The sequence below is a fragment of the Heptranchias perlo genome, chromosome 34 (assembly GCF_035084215.1).
Source record: "Heptranchias perlo isolate sHepPer1 chromosome 34, sHepPer1.hap1, whole genome shotgun sequence".
In the NCBI taxonomy this organism is placed as follows: Eukaryota; Metazoa; Chordata; class Chondrichthyes; order Hexanchiformes; family Hexanchidae; genus Heptranchias; species Heptranchias perlo.
In genome coordinates, this window is record NC_090358.1 from 15747466 (window position 1) to 15767273 (window position 19808).

The 19808-nt window shown below is 40.6% G+C and overlaps 1 protein-coding gene across 2 annotated transcripts in view; it reads right to left on the bottom strand.

Annotated features, from left to right (window-relative positions):
* The window catches only part of lipca (lipase, hepatic a), a 59955-nt gene that overhangs the window by 13731 nt on the left and 26416 nt on the right, over positions 1–19808 (bottom strand). For both annotated transcript variants that reach the window (XM_067971505.1, XM_067971504.1), the window contains 5 exons: positions 12261–12436; positions 11391–11570; positions 6812–6929; positions 1651–1884; positions 191–424 (listed from right to left, as the gene is read on the bottom strand). In XM_067971505.1, coding sequence (XP_067827606.1) covers positions 191–424; positions 1651–1884; positions 6812–6929; positions 11391–11570; positions 12261–12436 — 942 coding nt within the window. The remainder of the gene's footprint in view (positions 1–190; positions 425–1650; positions 1885–6811; positions 6930–11390; positions 11571–12260; positions 12437–19808) is intronic.

Consider the following 19808-nt stretch of genomic DNA (forward strand, 5'->3'; position numbering starts at 1 on the left):
GATTTTTCTCCCCTGCAGCCTCGAGCACTAAGGCTAATTGTGGCACTCTTACTGCTGCACCAGCTAAGATCAGCTAACTAAGGGCAGATGGGTTCAAATCCAGGTAGGTGTTCATTTTAATATTTCATCTGAGTAATAACCTGGATGTGGTTTTTGCAAAGGAAGCAATGGAAACAATTAGAAATCGTACCTTTATACGGCATGTCAGCGCGGGTTTTCAGATACATTTTCTTGCTTCTTTGAGTACGGACCTTTTTAATATTATAGCCCAATGTGTTGCATCGATTCTTTCTGCAGCTCAGACAGATTCCTTTGTTAAACGTGTTCAGGTCATTGCACCAATATGCAACACTTTGCTTATCTTCATTCAGCAAAGAATCAATGAACAAGTGCACAGACCTCTCATGTGCGCACTTCACAGTTGCTGTAATACCGGAGAGACCATGAAAGAAATGAACAATTGTTACAATAACCTCTGAGCAGTCTAAAGTTTGGAAAAATTTGATAATGTAAAATAATTGACGCCTTCTGATGCTGTGGTGATGTATGATGCAACAATGCCTGCTGATTAACACAAAGCAGTAACAAAGGCAATCACTGACCATCTAATAGAGATGTTATTTTGAGCAACAAACAGTACCCACCATTACCCAAATATGTAATATGATTATATAGATATACATATGTGCTGTTACATTTTATATATGGAGATTCTGCCCACATGTAGACCATGATACTGAAGTGAATTTATTACTTCACTGCATATGTTATCTGATGTTTAGAAACTGAGCAATATAGTCTAGATTCTCGTGTTATTTTAATGCCAGCAGTAATCCATTGGGACGACACCAATGAAGAAATACACAGACTGCTCATGCGCATGGGGACATCTTGGCTAGTACGTCTGGATGGACACACATTTTGCATCTGTCAAACTCATCGCCAATGAAGTTCTCCATATATTGAACATTACTTTATAAGGTTTAGTAATGGAGTCAGAAGATTAATGCAAATGAATGAACTGTATATGTTTTTAATGCATATTTCGCTGCCTTGCAGGCTGCTTTTATCATGCATCCAACTCCAGTCAGAGGAGATAGTTTATATCATGGATTTTCCCATGTCTGCAGGATGTGAAATCTGTGCTGAATGAGAGACAATGTCAGTCCTCCTTTCCCCTCCCCCAAACCATAAAAAAGATGAAGGATCTTGCTGTTCACAATACTTCATCCTGTGAGTCGGACAGCAATTTGCACAACTCAGCCAAGGAGGTTCCACTGATAGCCATTCCTGCAACTCAAACTGGTACTGAAACACTCGACTAACGGACTATGTCATGCCCATTTTATCTTTTATTTTCAAACTAGCCTTCTGAAAGTTATTCTAAAAATAAGGGATGTCTTTGTACCATGAAATACAGCACTGTATGAATGCTCCTTCTTGGTGTAGTCAACAATTGTCTGGATACGCCCACTGTTTAATTCCACACATTCAGTACAGACATTCAGTCAAAAGGGTCCTTTGTCAGACCCTTTCATCATCATTAAATGAATCAGTAAACACATCATTGTCAATATGGCTTTTTAGTTAACATATTTTTCTCATTACAATGAAATATTTATAGCCATTTTCTCTAAGGTTGAATCATACCTAGAATTCCATATTGAGCAATGTGACTGTACATGTGTTTGATGTGACAGCCAGGTTGAAAGGTGCCACCATTTGGGTAGAAATCGTAATGGGCTACAGGTTGATTGATTCCAACACTCAGTCCCATATGTTCTTGTGTAAATGTGTGAAGTGCATCAACAAAATTTGCATCATCAGGAGATAAACGATCGGATGATGACATGCCTTCAAACAGCGGTCCAGCTGGGTCGAGACCTGTGCAATAAACAAAGTGTGTATTTGTAAAAGAAAAAAGAAAGACTTATATTTATATAGCGCCTTTCATGGCCTCAGGATGTCCCAAAGTGCTTTACAACCAACAAAGCACTTTTTGAAGTTTAATCACTGTTGTAATGTAGGAAATGCAGCAGGCAATTTGCATACAGCAGGACCCCACAAAGAGCAATGAAATAAACAGCCAGATCATCTGTTTTAGGAGTTGGTTCAGGGACAGATATTGGATAGAACTACTATCCAACTCTTCTACGACTAGTTCCGTGGGATCTTTTGCCTCCACCTGAGAGAGCAGTACTAAGGGAATGCTGCCCTGTTGAAGGTGCTGTCTTTCAGTTTAATGGCTCACCTGAAAGACTGCACCTTCAACAGTGCAGCATTCCCTTAGTACTGCACTGAAATGTTAGCCTAGATTATGTGCTTAAATTTGTGGAGTGGGACTCAAACCCACAACCTTGTACAGAAGTTAAGTTGAGTATAAGATGATAATGAATTATGTGTACCCCGATTTTCAGCACATACGCTCGCCAGTAGTTTCCATACTTTGAGGCGTCAGTCAAGCAGTTTGATATTCCACTCTAAAACAGAGTTAACACTACTTCCTGACAACATTGTATAAACTAAAGTGAAGCCATGTTATAATGATGCCTCTTATAATGAAAAGCTTCAAAGCCACAATGTAGTTATAAACAATTTTACAACACCAAGTTATAGTCCAGCAATTTTATTTTAAATTCACAAGCTTTCGGAGGCTTCCTCCTTCCTCAGGTGAACGTTGTTGGAAATGAAATCCTCGAAATGAAATCGCATTTATAAATCACAGAACAATGCTTGGTGATTACAGACAGTTTTTTCAACTGCCCGTTGCCAAGGCAATCAGTGTGCAGACAGACAGGTGTTACCTGCAAGGTCTGAGAATATAGAAATCACCAAAAAAAAAACAAAAAAGAACAGAGATAGAGAGGTAGAAACATAGAAAAGACAGCAACTGACCCGTTATATTAAAAACAGATAACATTTGTTCGCTGGTGGGGTAACGTGTAGCGTGACATGAACCTAAGATCCCGGTTGAGGCCATCCTCATGGGTGCGGAACTTGGCTATCAATTTCTGCTCGACGATTTTGCGTTGTCGTGTGTCTCGAAGGCCGCCTTGGAGTACGCTTACCCGAAGGTCGGTGGCTGAATGTCCTTGACTGCTAAAGTGTTCCCCGACTGGGAGGGAACCCTCCTGTTTGGTGATTGTTGCGCGGTGTCCGTTCATCCGTTGTCGCAGCATCTGCATGGTCTCGCCAATGTACCATGCTCTGGGGCATCCTTTCCTGCAACGTATGAGGTAGACAACGTTGGCCGAGTCACAGGAGTATGAACCATGCACCTGGTGGGTGGTGTCCTCTCGTGTGATGGTGGTATCTGTGTCAATGATCTGGCATGTCTTGCAGAGGTTATCATGGCAGGGTTGTGTGGTGTCGTGGACGCTGTTCTCTTGAAAGCTAGGTAATTTGCTGTGAACGATGGTCTGTTTGAGGTTGGGTGGCTGTTTAAAGGCGAGTAGTGGAGGTGTGGGGATGGCCATAGCGAGGTGTTCGTCGTCATTGATGACATGTTGAAGGCTGCGGAGAACATGGCGTAGTTTCTCCGCTCCGGGGAAGTACTGGACGACAAAGGTACTCTGTTGGTTGCGTCCCGTGTTAGTCTCCTGAGGAGGTCTATGCGATTTTTCGCTGTGGCCCGTCGGAACTGTCGATCGATGAGTCGAGCGTCATATCCCGTTCTTACTAGGGCGTCTTTCAGCGTCTGTAGGTGTCCATCGCGTTCCTCCTTGTCTGAGCAGACCCTGCGAATACATTATGTTTCTACCTCTCTATCTCTGTTCTTTTTTTTTTGGTGATTTCTATATTCTCAGACCTTGCAGGTAACACCTGTCTGTCTGCACACTGATTGCCTTGGCAACGGGCAGTTGAAAAAACTGTCTGTAATCACCAAGCATTGTTCTGTGATTTATAAATGCGATTTCATTTCGAGGATTTCATTTCCAACAACGTTCACCTGAGGAAGGAGGAAGCCTCCGAAAGCTTGTGAATTTAAAATAAAATTGCTGGACTATAACTTGGTGTTGTAAAATTGTTTACAATTGTCAACCCCAGTCCATCACCGGCATCTTCACACAATGTAGTTAAACAGTTTGAAACAGCTCCTTATTCACGATATTTGCCATAACAGTATCTTATGCTACGACACTATGAAATAGTCATTTGGTACTAGAGTATGCACACATTGCACAGTGTAGTAATAGGGTGTGGATTGTCATCAGCAATTTTCTGCATTGCACGATTCCCAATTTTAGTGCAGGAGAGACTCGGAAACAGCTTGTTTACCCACTATTTGGCTGGGAAATGGAATGTGGCGTAGAAAAACCTAAAGGGAGAAAACTTTCTTTTAAATGGCTAAAAAATAAGCATTTTTATAAACGGGGACAATAACACTGGAGGTGCAGTCCTTAATATTTCAATTCTATACGATTTCCAATAGAATATGAAAGACGGCAGACGGGATAACATATTTTAGATCAACCGTCGCTCTTATACTTCCCCAGTTCATTCAGGAAAGGGAATGAGAATTGGCAAAAGAGCCAGGCAACTGAAGGAGCTAGGATCTTGAATTTCATGGATATGTTTGCAAACCGGACTGTCACAGATTACCAATGGGGGAAAACCTTGAGTCCACATAGCTTTAAGCTTATGTAGTAGCCCTTCATGTGTGACTGTGAAAGAGCAAGGATTAAGAGATGGAAAGTCAAGCACTTAAGAAGGATTTACTGCTTTACGAAAAAGATGCAACTGTACAATACTATAATTTAAATTGATTTGGCAGTAAAAACATGACTGAACAATATGCAAACAGAATGAGGAGTGCAGTTTGATGTTGCGTCTGTTTGGATAGCCCATTGGTCTCCCATATGTTTTTTGTTTATACCATTGGAATAAAAGAAACATTTATCCAAGCCTAGAACAGGTCAGAAAAGAGCAAGAAAAGAGTGTACACAGTGACGTCAGGTGATATTAGCAGCAAAACAAATTATTGCTTCCACCATTGTTGCCATGGCTATGAATTTTAATTAGTTTAAGGCTCCTTTTCATTGATCATAGTGCAGTTGCTAAGGGAACATTTTTCATTGCACTTGTCTTCAGTCACAACATGCAGTCCTACATGATAGGCGTAATATACGGTCTATATGGTTCAGTATACATAAAACAGAGGCATTGAGTGATAAGGAGCGAGTGTTAAATAGCAGTTTACAGATGGGTGTGGAGTCTGGTTCTGGTGCATGGTTCTGCCTTTTACTGCTGGGACTGCCTGTTGCAGTAATGTCGATGTCTGTTTTTGACTGAATTGCTAGGGCTTCATGAATTTCATGGGCAAGGAGAAAATTTCATGGTGGAAGCAGATTCAACAGTAACTTTCAAAAGGGAATTGGATAAATACTTGAAAGGGAAAAAAATTGCATGATCATGGGGAAAGCGCAGGGGAGTGGGACTAATCGGATAGCTCTTCTAAAGAGTCGGCGCAGACACAATGGGCCAAATGGCCTCCTGTGCTGTATGATTCTATAAGTAGGTTTGTGTTTGCCTCTCCTGTGTGTTGCCTGGGCTCTGTCGGGGTGTTGTTGCTGTGCTGACCTCCCTTTGGCAACAAGCTAACAATGGGAACCAGATTTAAGAGAAATTTTTCTGGTTCAGCCCCAGCAAGTACATTATATTTTTTTGCGCCTGATGAAGGGTGCACACCTGAAGCATCGTAACCTATCTTTTCTCTTTACAGATGCTGCCTGACCTGCTGAGTATTTCCAGCATTTTCTGTTTTTATTTCAGATTTCCAACAATGGCAAATTTTGCTTTTTTTTGTACCAGGCTATTTTCCGCAGTGCTGTGATGCATATTGACTGGGTGAGGAACTTCACCCACCACCACTGTCAGGTTGTGGTTAGGAGGAAACCCAGAAGTTTGCCCTTGTCTACATTCAGGGGGACCTCCTATGGGGAGATCCAGATGGCAGTGCACTAGGTCTATGTATCTAAGCCATTCAGGAGCAAAATCAGGAAGCATTTTTTCAGACAAAGGGTAATAGAAATCTGGAATTCTCTTCCCCAAAAGGTTGTGGATTCTGGACAATTGGAGATTTCAAGATTGAGATCGATAGATTTTTGTTAGGTAAGGATATCAAGTGATATGAAGCTCGGGTGGGTAAATGGAATTGAGGTACAGATCAGCCATTGTCTAATTGAATGGCAGAGCAGGCTCGAGGGGCTGAATGGCCCACTCCTATTCCTATGTTCCTACAGTTGTTTAGCATGCAGATTTTCTCTTACCATGTGGGTAAAGAGAGGACGACAGCGAGAGTTTAAACTGAACACATTCAGTTATGTCAAATACAGAATTAAAACATGAAAATCATATATCAGGCATGTCATCTTATGAGCTGAGCTCTATCCATTCAGGATACAGAGAAAACACATTTAACTTGTTATCAATGATCTGATTCATTCTGGTCATCAGTCAAATTTCCTTTATTTAATATGCCTTGCCTTAAGAATCCTTAAAAAAATAGCAAGTAGATTCTCAACAATAAGAGAAAGACTAGCATTTATATAGCGCTTTTCACAACCTCAGGACTGTCCCAAAGCGCTTTATAGCCAATGAAGTATTTTTGAAGTGTAATCACTGTTGTAATGTAGGAACAACAATGCTGAATGACAGAATTCAGAATTATAAAAATAAACCTGAGAAGCGGTGTTAAACTCTGGTTCAATACTTTGAGCCATTGTTGAGAATGTGCTTTACTCCATGAGAATTTTACACAAATCCTGGCTTATCACTAAGCCTCATATGTTCTTTACGTTTTCAATCCCACCTGTTATTCTTCCAATTTTGTTCCGCCCAGTGACATAACTTCCAGCAAATCCTGAAACGTGAGCCCCAAGACTGTATCCAATCAGATGAACCTTTCTTTTTGGAAGCCCAAAGAATTCCTGAGAATGTAAAAGATTCATACTTTCATTGGAGGCATTTTTGCAATCTTCAAATGCTTAATGGAAAACTTCTGGTTTGAAGTTATAGCCTTGCATTGCCATTAATAACTAATAAAGAAGGACTCAGGAAAAGTGAGTGGCCAGATGTGTGTTGACTCAAATAAAGTAACTGCTCTCAACCAAAAATATTAAATACCTCAAATGGTAAATTAAAACCAACATCACTAAAACAGATTATCTGGTCATTATCTTATTGCTGTTTGTGGGACCTTGCTGTGTGCATATTGGCTGCCACATTTCGTATAACAGTGACTGTTTTTAATACAACTGGACATTCTCTCTCTCTCTCTGCCTTTCGGGTCTCTTTCTCTCTCTGTCTTTGTAATCTGACCCATTGTGTATTCAGTATACTGGGATGTAACGTTTTCCGTGGCTAACCTGTCTGAACACCAACGACACCTTTGATTGCTGTGATCGTCTCCCAGCTGAGATGTGATAGGGGGCAGTTGGAAAGATTATCTGTAATCACCAGGCATTGTTCTCTGACTATATATGCTATGCGTTTTTAGAACCCTTCACTCACCTGGCGAAGGAGGTAAGCTCCGAAAGCTTGTGATTTAAAATAAAACTGTTTGACTATAACCTGGTGTTGTGCAAGTCCTTACATTTTTAGACTTCAAATTGACTGTAAAGCACTTTGGGACGTCCTGAGGTTATGAAAGGCATGATATAAATACAAGCCTTTCTTTCCTTCTTTCTTTGTTGAGAGTTTGTGTCCAAGGAATTAATCTTTGAATTATATACTAAATTAGAATAAAACAATTCATTTTGAAACTGAAATCTTTTATGCAGTGGTGTTTTTCTTTTGTTACAGGTTACACTAGTGCTGGTTGAGTGGCTCAGGTGCAGTATACACAAAATTATCTTTTGGTCAGCATAGTTGCAGTGTGGAAGGATTCTTCCCCACTCTAAGATTCTAATAGATCAGCGGCTAAAATTCCCAAGCTTACAGACGCCAGAGACTGGGAAAGTGCCAGAATAATGCAGCATGCATTATATTATCTATTTAAAATGAAGCACAACAGTAGCTTAAGGGCAGTCTTGCCCTCCTACCTGCACTAATCAGTTCCATGGGGAGATTTTTTATTGTAAAACTTATATCATGTATTTGATCCAAATTCCAATTGAATTTTGAAAAGTTTCACACAAACGTTTGCAAATCGGATACCAATGAATCCAGCTCCAGCAAAATGCACAGTGCAATCCTGAGAAACACCCAGCTTATCTGCCAAAAATGGTATATTTGGATCCTGCAGAAACCTGATTACAGGCCATCGTATTCAGCTCCTGCCAAAAGCTCCATATCCTTATCCCTGACTCCATCTTCCTTCCACCTCCCCCTCCCCCATGGTTACACACTCAGATGGTGCATAATCTCTGTGTGTCCGGTTTGACTCTGAGCTGAGCTTCAACCCCATTTCCTAACCATCACCAAAATCCCCTCCATCTCTGCAAATTGTCCAACTCATTCCTTACTTCCCCCAACACCACATAGACCGTTATCCACGAGTGTATTATCTCCACACTCAACATCTCCAACACCTCCTTGCTGATATCCTGAGCTCCACTCCAAGTTGCTCAGACCTCTGCCGCGCACATCCTGTCCTGCACAAAGTCCCACCCATCACCCTTGTGTTCGTCAAGCTTCATTGGCTCCCTATCCCTAATGCACTTGTCCTCTTTTACAAATCCCTCCATGGCCTCACCTCACCTCTGCCACCTCCTCCAGCTTTATGTCCCAGGCAGTGCCCTTCATTCCTTCAGCTTTGTTCTCTTGTGCATCTGTCCTTCTTCACTGCACCATCAGTGGCAGAGTCTTTAGCCATCTCAACCTTACTCTCTGGACCTCCCTCCCTAAACCCATTTACTTTGACCTCTTCTCCCTCTACCTTTAAAAGCTTCTTCAAAACCTTGATGGCCAAGCCTTGAGTCATCTCTTCTAATTCTTCCAGTACCCATTTCTTCTCTGTGATGTGTCTTGGGACGTTACTACCTTAAAATCGCTATTTAATTTGCCATTTGGTTGATTATATCTGACAAATTACACACATAATGAAGACATATTTTCTTCTGGAATCAAAGTTTTGCACTTAGATAGGGCAGAAATTCTGTACAGTGGAAAAGAACAGGAATGGATTGGGTACATTGGAATTATTCCCGGAAGAGATATTCTTTTTCTGAAGTTGACTGTAGTTCCTAGACGTACCAGAAGGTGGCATACCCAAATTCCCTAGATTTGTTCAATACGATCCCTACGACATCCCATAAGACAGAAGAATTTAATCGTGTTGATAATGTCAGTGTAATGCTCATAGCTAAAATGTTTTATCCCAATTCTGGACATTAAACAAATTTAAGCATGGAAACAAAGTAGTTTATGAATATATTTGTCCAAGTTATTAGTGAATGGTTTAAAATAAGGAACTATTGCCAAGGTTAACATTCTCAGCAGCCAAAGAATATTAACATTTATTGACTTCAGGAATTATGAAATATATTAAACATTCTGCAAATCGTATTTCTGAAATTAGTTAAGGTTCAATCCTAAGTCTTTGTAATATTTAATCATTTGTTCTATACCTGCTTTCAGTTTTGCAAAATAAACTATTCTTGGTCCCTTTGAAATTGAGTGAATCTGAAATCTGTGATACCCAAACTCTCTAATTACAGCTTTAAATTTCCTTCTACAGTAACTTAGAGGGGTTCAGTATGTTATCCTACAATGAAAACATTGTGGACTATATACAGAAGCTGTCTTGGAGAATTCAGTCAAAGACCCCTCTAACCTACATGGTGCAGAAGGGGGCATTCATCACTGGAATTGAAGTCGTGACACTTTTGCAACTGTGACGCAGACAAGAGAACAGCCTACTCTTTGTGGAGTTGACTCAGTGATACTGGGTGTGCTACAATATTTGAACCCCAAAACATGGCACAATGGAATAGTGGGACATGGCCTTACACCCCATAATGTCCTTCAACATGGATTCCTAATTTCAGCCTGGCCAATGTGTGGGAGGTGCCATGTTCTATGTTGGTGGGAGAGGAGTCCCGGAGCCAGGACCTTCTGGTGTACCTCATAGCAGCTGGCTAAATGTGACACATTTGGAATCCTGGGAAGATTGCCTGCCTGCCTTCTGAGCCACAGTTAGTGAATCACCCAGGCAATCACCTAGGCAAAAATAACCTAAGAAAAGGAATTCTATATTTCCTTAAAAAAAAATCTAAAATCAGCAAACTTGCAGCCTCACAACTTTAATTAAGAAAATGCAGTAGGTACTTTCAAGATATCTATCCCCTGTGAGCCTTATTTTAAGTACCTGTAATGGGTTGGGTGACACTTATAACCTACACTCCATAGGAGCAGGGTGTGTCATTATGATCGATTTGTTATTTTCTCGTTATATACCTTCTGAGCTTCTCTACCTTGACTTAGGGAAGTCTGACTGCAGACAGCGATTCAGTTGTATACAGAGAAACTGATTTTGATTTCTAGGGCAAGCAATTTTATTTTGAGGAAATACTTGTGGATTTCCTCTCCCAATTTTTTTTAAAGGTTTGTTTCCATTCTTCAGCCATATTTGAATTTGTTTTTCCCATTTTTAACCAGCCTCCCCCCGACCCTTTTTAGTGGAAATTCCAGTCCATATTGTGAAAATACCCCACAGCACAGGCTGATGTAGTTCATGACTTTAATTTAGCTCTTGATCTTACAGCAAATACAATTTGCTTCATAATGAGAGAAGCCTGAGTCAGAATGCGATGTATAATTTAGTTTCTATTTTGCTGCCCTCACTTTACAGGAAAACAATCTGAAGCCACAGGAAAATATTAATTTCTCTTTATTTTGAGTGTTATTTTCCAGCCCTCATGCCTCAGTCTGTTTCATCAATACATTCCTCTCTGTACTACAGTGAATAGATTTCTCCATAATTTGTATTGGCTGGAGGTTAGAATCCCACTAGAAACCTTTGGCCTGATAACTCATTGACACTGAAAAATCGATTCTTTCCTTAAGTCTTTATTGATTGTCGAACAGTCCCACTGATTTCAGCTGTGGTCAGGGTGACTCTGGTGCCTTTGAATTGGGGGTGAGCATTGAATTGAAAAGCACCACAATAACTAGTAATTTGATTCAATGACCTGACAAAAGTTGATTCTATTTCATTGTGTGCCTTTTCTTCTCCAGCCTGCGAAAATATAAGTGGTTCTGGGATTTTGTGGCTGCAGTTTGCTTGTCTTGGACAATATTTATTGTGTTGAGTTTGTTCTGTTTTACACTACTGAAATCTCCAACTGCTCGGCGAGGACCTAATGTATCGCCTTGAGCACAGGGTGAAGAATGTCACATTACAAATAAACGACAACTGTGAGAAAAACTATTAGAAGACATCGATTTACCTCCAGCCAGTCTAATAAATCTGCAATCTCGCGACCGACTAGTCGTGTGTTCTTTACTGCGATTGGATAATGTTGATGGGCTAGTGACAGCCAATTAACCACAATCACATTGACGTCTTTTAGTTTTACTTTCAGTGCAGCTGCCATCTTCCAGATCCAGCTTTCGTGCATTCCATCAACCTGAACAGACAAAGAGCATAAGGAAAAATGAGATTCTGTTTTGTGCTGCAACTTCCTTCCCCATTCGTGGTGCTAATTATACCACGGGGAGGGGTCGCTATCCAAAAGATTAACTTGTCTTTTCTCTTTGCAGATGCTGCATATCTCCAGCATGTTCTTTTATTTAAGATGCCAGTGTTCATTAGTAGAACGTGAGCAGCATTAATCAGACCTTTTAAATGGCTAAAAACTATCATGAATGTATTTATTGTACAAGCTAAAATGAAACAAACAGCAAGCTATGTATTTTTCTTGACTAAAATTAAGGTATTTTAATTGTGAAGGCCAATTTGAAGCCCAAATTTATTATTTTCTTCTCAAATGCAAACCAATCTTATATTTAAATGATATGTTGTTGTTATTTGGTGGTCAGAACATGAATTGGTGGCCATTTTCAGTTTGAAGATGTAAGGATTTGGGATGCTTTTCACATTCCAGGCCCTGGATCCTCTGAGTGAGGTTCTCAGTTTAATCCAGATTTGTGCTGAATTCTGCTTATCGTTTTTTGTGCTTTCATCTCATCCCTACAAGGAACTAGGCTGAGACTAACCAAACTCATTTCATCTAGGACTCTTCGAGCTCACAGAGAAGATTATTACTGTACAACAAAAAGCTATTTTCTGTAACCACAAAGGAAAGAAGCAGTAGTACCGTCCATCCATGAATAATCATCACCAAAGGGAGGGAAGTGTTCAAGCTGCAGGTTTCCAATGTCACTGCCTGGTGAGGGATAATACAGCAGGTCTCTTCATTGAACAAGTGTCCCTTGTAAAGGCAAAATTTGGTGGTTGCTACATGTGCTGTTCTTCTGTCAACAGAGGTTTCTTCTGTTAGGTATGAAACGACATCAGGGTCATTATAGATTCATCTCAAATATTAACAATGAGGATGATCTTAAACTTCACTAATGTACCTTTAAAAACGAGCAGTTATAAAGAAGCTTTATTGTTCCTTTTTTCCCCTATATACACTTCTGTTTATATTTTGATTTTTTTTTGGACTGAGGGAACTTAACGAGACAGTTGAACATAAAGCTACCGCCATGTTAATGACTATCTCTCGAATGACACTAATTTGGCTCCCTGGAAGTGTTGGGCTCCTATAATCCTCCAAAAATCTCATTACATTTTGGGAATTTTTTTCATACCATTCTTCCACACAAAGGATTTGGAAAAAGAAGAATTACATGGAAGGGTTGTGTTTTAAAGCAAAGTGTGTTCATACAAGTTTTAAAAAAAGACACTGATGTAAAAAGTGGTTAAATGCTAATGAGCTAAGCTTTGAAATTGTTTCTCCAAATACTGTAATTAATAAGCAATTCGTTAGTCTGGCTTAGTAATTGATACTGACACCCAATGTGTTGAGAGGTCCCTAGTCATAGCAACTCAGCAGGGTTTGTCTGGCATAAGCCTTCCTGTTTGGTGGTGAATACAGGGGGATAAAAAGAGACAAAAGTATCACTGTCAGTCAGGTTTTTAAACCGATATCTGTGAGGGCAAGCTTTTACCAGGTTCAGAAGTTTAGCATGCAGGAGGGTAGTCAGAAGAATGTTTGCTTAAGTCAATCAAGATGATCCACTAATATTGGGATGTGTAGAATGTTCATTATTTTGTATTATTATGCAAAGCCAAATTGTATTGATTGAATTAAGCAAGTTTGATAACTGGTCATCTGTATGTTCACTTTCTGTGAGATAAAGCAGCCTAACGATTTGTATAGGGCCTCGTCTTACCAAGTGTTTATTTTCAGTACCTTCTTCCAGATCATTTGCAAATCTTGCAAACGATAAAAGTTGCAGGCCTGATCCCCAGGGATTCTGCTGATATCAGCTATTCATTCAAAAGTTTTGAAATGCAGTCACTGTTGTTTTGTAAACAAACACAACCGCTAAAAACGCACACAGCAAGATCCCACAAACAGCAAATGAGATGAATGACCGGTTAAATTGTTTTTGATGGAGGAATATTGGCCAGGACACCAGGCCTACTGCCTGATTCAGGCTGGGCCAGTGGTAGTCCTGGGGGATGATTATGGTAACCACAGCAAAGGCGGGAATGGGGCAGTAAGTCTTTCCCCATCATTTTTGGGGTGCTAATGCCTTGTTTCCATTGGGCGGGTGGCCTGAAAATCTCTACTGTAGTGCTCGGTTTACATGCCAGCCATGTTTTAGCGACTTGACTTTTACATTAACAACTACTCCTGATTTGAATTCAGAAATACTATAAATAAAGGAAAAACACTGTAATTATATTCTGTGGTATTCTATTAAAAATCCTCTAGTCTTTTATTTTTGGAACAAATCCTATGGGAAATTTTAGGACAAACTACATGTTGCAGAATCTGCACAGTCTTCTGGAATCTGATAGGATTCTACAGTATAATTAATAACCAGCAGAATTTGCTTGACGTGGAAGATTCCGATCTGTCTTAATTAATATGAAGGTACTGTTTCATTATCTGAATATAAACTTTTAGTGAGTATCAGCCAACATGTTCCTTCTGTTTTATTTCAAACAATGAGACCAGTGTAATCTAGAAAGCAGCAATGTGTGATCATTGTCAAGAATGCAGAACAGTAAGAAAGTCAGAAAGAACGTGCATTTATAAAGTGACTTGTATACTCTCGGGGGGGGGGGGGGGGGAAATGGTGCTGAAGGGACCAATTTGGCGTGGAGTGCGCGCACGGTCATTCTGCACGTTTATTGGTAGGGACGCCCTGTAGCTGCTGAGTGGCTTTGGTTGCCTGCTTTTCATTGAAGTAGCAAGCATTTTGAGCTTGACAAATATTAACACCTGTGACATATTTGCATATGTTATATTTAATGTAAGATGTTTGACCTTTTAATGACATTTCTTGGGTTGGTAAAAACACTAATTGTACAATTAAAACTGCATGACGTTTTCAAATTTTTGTTATGCGTTCGGCCCAGTGCTGGGGTTCCCACCGGCTCATCTTTCAGGACCAGCGCATTGCCTCATGGGGTGCGACTCGCAGACCCAGCATGCCGGACACGGCCTAATGATGCGAGGGGTTCAATTTCACGGGGCCCTCTTGTGCAGCAGCTCACGGCTACCGCTGGCTTCATACCCGAAGTCAGGTACGAACCAATTCCTGGGCCAATAATCTGACATTTGTTGGAGACGAATTCTGCTGAATTACCTTTACTGCTAAATTTATGAGATTACTCAGGCAAACACAAATAATTTGCAGAGATATTTATGTGACGGACGATTATAGAAATGCAACCAAAGGGGCTACGACCTAATAGAAAGTATCTGTTACCTTTTGCTTACAAGTCGTTGCCACACCATGTCCTTGATCCAGATGTCAAGCATTGTAACCATGAAAATAACCTTGGACATTGTGCACTCAAAAAACCCAACTAGGGCACCTAGTACTTCAAACGTCCCTTGTACTTTTTTTATTTACGTTCCTACGCTGCATGCCAAGGTTAGTTGTTTTTGAGTGTATAAAGTTTATTCTGCACTGGCTGCACTGACTTGTAATCCTTTTAAACAGACTTAAGCTAATATTATTGAGCAATTAAGATGTGGAACAGGAGTTTTCTTGGTACAATATAAAGTATTATTGCACTAAAGCAGAAGGTCTTTGATTCTATCAGTGTGAATGGTAATATCCACACCTAGATCAAGCACATGAAAATGGAATGTGTTTACACCACAAGTGTGAGCTGCAACAGTGGAAGTGTTTTACACATTTCCACCAGCATGAACTCAATTCAAGCAACTGAACAGATTTCGAGGCTCTCCTAGTGCTTTAACAGTAAGCATAGCCCATGGTGCACGAAGGTGTTAGATTTGGCAGAGGAGTCCAATAGCCCACGACAGAAGGCATTGGTGGTATGCAGGGGAAAGCTCTGGAAGCAGGAAATACAGGACTGGCCAGCCAAAATGGTATCAAGCACAGTCGCACCAGGGGCAGAAATTACACTCAAATATCTCTATAATAACAGCCATCGACTGCATCTCAATCACCAGCCATCTCACCATGATGTGCTGAAGGACAAGAGAGTGAAGATGGTTTAGCACAAACTATTCCCACTTTGGTTGGCTGAGGGTGTGAACAGTGAAGTGTTAGTGATAAATGAATAAATGTTGTGCCACTGGTAATCACAGCGCTGGACCCACACATTGGCAATATTGGACTTGGAAACAACAACAACAAAGGGTCCTCCCATTCATACACAATGAATGGGAGGACCCTAGGCAAGACAGAGGGTCAGAGGGATCTTGGTGTGCAAGTTCACAGATCCCTGAAGGCGGCGGAACAGGTAGATAAGGTGGTAAAGAAGGCATATGGGATACTTGCCTTTATTAGCCGAGGCATAGAATATAAGAGCAAGGAGGTTATGATGGAGCTGTATAAAACACTGGTTAGGCCACAGCTGGAGTACTGTGTGCAGTTCTGGTCGCCACACTACAGGAAGGATGTGATCGCTTTGGAGAGGGTGCAGAGGAGATTCACCAGGATGTTACCAGGGCTGGAGCGCTTCAGCTATGAAGAGAGACTGGGAAGATTGGGTTTGTTTTCCTTGGAGCAGAGGAGGCTGAGGGGGGACATGATTGAGGTGTACAAAATTATGAGGGGCACGGATAGGATGGATACTAAGGAGCTTTTTCCCTTCGTTGAGGGTACTATAACAAGGGGACATAGATTCAAGGTAAAAGGCGGGAGGTTTAGAGGGGATTTGAGAAAGAACTTTTTCACCCAGAGGGGGGTTGGAGTCTGGAACTCACTGCCTGAAAGGGTTGTGGAGGCAGGAACCCTCACAACATTCAAGAAGCATTTGGATGAGCACTTGAAATGCCATAGCATACAAGGCTACGGACCAAATGCTGGAATATGGGATTAGAGTAGACAGGGCTGATGGCCGGCGCGGACACGATGGGCCGAAGGGCCTCTATCCGTGCTGTATGACTCTATGACTCTATAATGCCATTCAGCTACATCATGGATTATTGAGCAGTCGAAGTCAGGATTGCACTGTTTATTCTTTACAGGCTAAATAAGGTCCCTCAACAATGTGTGCTTCCATTAGGTGAACCAGCTTACTACTGCTGGTAAATTATTCACAGCAATAAGAAACAACATTTATCTGTTGCATCATGTGACATAAGAATGTTTCAGGATCATTGAGATGACTTTTGCCCTAAGGAAAGAAGTGTGGAATTTGCCCACTTGTTGTGGACATTACTGCAGTGAGTATTGTGAAATTGCCTGATGAGGGACAACTGACATGTTGGAGCTGGATACACCATCTTCTGGTATAGGAAATCTACCTGCTATTACAGGCACTTTGCGACTATCATAATTGACTACACACTAAGTATGATCAGTGATGATGTAATGAAGTAACAGTTCTAAACTGATCTTGACAGTACAGTTGCTAGAGGTCTTTGAGCAGACAAACTTAGGGACAATCTGGGCTTTCTGAAGAAAAGGCACCAAAATTAGTTTAATGAAGACAATGCAGAAATAAACTGCACCCTTCCATGACCAGCAGAGAACACAAAATAGACTTCTTGACTGATCCAAATTCAGTGGGCAAGAAATCATGTCACAGGATTTGTGTAAAACAGAACTGCCCAAGACCAATGGTGAGATAGAAAGGCAAAAGAAATCCAGTCACCTGTTGATCAAGGGGACACAAAAAACCTCAGTGATGCTCTGAAGGAAGTTTACAGACCAAGTTACATTGATTCTGTCCTGTTGAAGGCCATCGCTAGCAGCACTCTACTTACTAATAAAGCACAGATATTTCAAATGTGGCATGAGATTTTGACTAAATTGCCTTCCATACTGAAACTATAGTCGATACAGTGACTATCCCATAAAAATATGCATGCCTCCTTTACAATGATGGAATAAGTGTGTTGCAGATACAATAAATATACCAGGTATAATACATATACCAGATACTGTACACAAACCAGACACAATATATATATATATATATATATCAGATACAGTACATATTCCAAATACAGTACATATAAGAACATAACAAGAAATAAGAGCCGGAGTGGGCTATACAGCCCCTCGAGCCTGCTCCGTCATTCAATAAGATCATGGCTGATCTTCGACTTCAAGTCCACTTTTCCGCCCAATCCACAAATCCCTTGATACTCTTAGAGTCCAAAAATCTACCCTTCTCAGCCTCGAATATACTCAACGACTGAGCATCCACAGCCCACCTTCTGAGTGAGGAAATTCCTCCTCACCTCATTCCTAAATGGCCGACCCCTTATCCTGAGACTATGCCCCCTAGTTCTAGATTCTCCAGCCAGGGGAAACAGCCTCTCAGTGTCTACCCTGTCAAGCCCTCTCAGAATCATATATGTTTCAATGAGATCACCTCTCATTCTTCTAAACTCCAGACAGTATAGGCCCATTCTATTCAATCTCTCCTCATAGGATAACCCTCTCATCCCAGGAATCAATCTAGTGAACCTTCATTGCATCGCCTCTAAGGCAAGTATATCCTTCCTTAAGTAAGGAGACCAAAATATACACAGTACTCCAGATGTGGTCTCACCAAAGCTTTGTACAATTGCAGCAAGACTTCCTTACTCTTGTACTCCAATAAAGGCCAACATACCATTTGCCTTCCTAATTGCTTGCTGTACCTGCATGTTAACTTTCTGTGTTTTGTGTACAAGGACACCCAAATCTCTAAACATCAACATTTAATAGTTTCTCAACATTTAAAAAATATTCTGTTTTTCTATTCTTCCTACCAAAGTGAATAACCTTACACTTCCCCACATTATACTCCATCTGCCATCTTCTTGCCCACTCACTTAACCTGTCTATATCCCTTTGCAGACTCTTTGTGTCCTCCTCACAGCTTACTTTCCCACCTAGCTTTGTATCGTCAGCAAACTTGGATACATTACGCTCGGTCCCTTCATCTAAGTCATTAATATAGATTGTAAATAGCTGAGGCCCAAGCACCGATCCTTGCGGCACCCCACTAGTTATAGCCTGCCAACCTGAAGATGGTCTTTTTATTCCTACCCTCTGTTTTCTATCCGTTAACCAATTCTCTATCCATGCTAATATATTACCCCAACCCCACAAGCCCTTATCTTGTGTAACAACCCTTTGTGTGGCACCTTATCGAATGCCTATTGAAAATCCAAATATATTACATCCACTGGTTCCCCTTTATCTACCCTGCTAGTTACATCCTCAAAAAACTCTAATAGATTTGTCAAACATGATTTCCCTTTCATAAAACCATGTTGACTGCCTAATCATATTATGATTTTCCACATGCCCTGTTACTACGTCCTTAATAATGGATTCCAGCATTTTCCTGACTATTGATGTCAGACTAACTGGCCTGTAGTTCCCATTTTCTCTCTCCTTCCATTCTTGAATAGCGATGTTACATTTGCTACCTTCCAATCCACTGGGACTGTTCTAGAATCTAGGGAATTTTGGAAGAACACAACCAATGCATCCACTATCTCTGCAGCCACCTCTTTTTAGAACCCTAAGATGTAGGCCATCAGGTCCAGGAGATTTGTAGGTTTTTTGTCCCATTAATTTCTCCAGTACTTTTTCTTTACTAATATGAATTGCTATAAGTTCCTCACTCTTGTAAGACCCTAGGTTCCCCAGTATTTCTGGTATGTTTTTTGTTTCCTTTATTGTGAAGACAGATACAAAATATTTGTTCAACATCTCTGCCATTTCCTTATTCCCCATTATAATTTTTCCTGTCTCAGCCTCTAAGGGACACACGTTTACTTTTGTTATTCTCTTCCTTTTTAAATACTTGTAAAAGCCCTTACAATCTGTTTTTGTATTTCTTGCTAATTTACTCTCATAGTCTATTTTCTCTCTCTTTATCAATTTTTTGGTCATCCTATGCAGGTTTCTAAAACTCTCACAATCCTCAGCCTTACTACTCTTCTTGGCAACATTATAAGCCTCTTCTTTTAATCTATTACTATCCTTAACTACTTTAGTTAGCCACGGATGGATCACTTTTCCCGTCGAGTTTTTATTCCTCAATGGAATGTATATTCGTTGAGAATTATGAAATATTTCCTTAAATGTTCGCCATTGCTTTTGTACTGTCATATCTTTTAAACTAATTTACCGATTAACCATAGCCAACTCGCCCTCGTACCAATGTAATTGGCTTTGTTTAAGTTTAAGACTCTAGT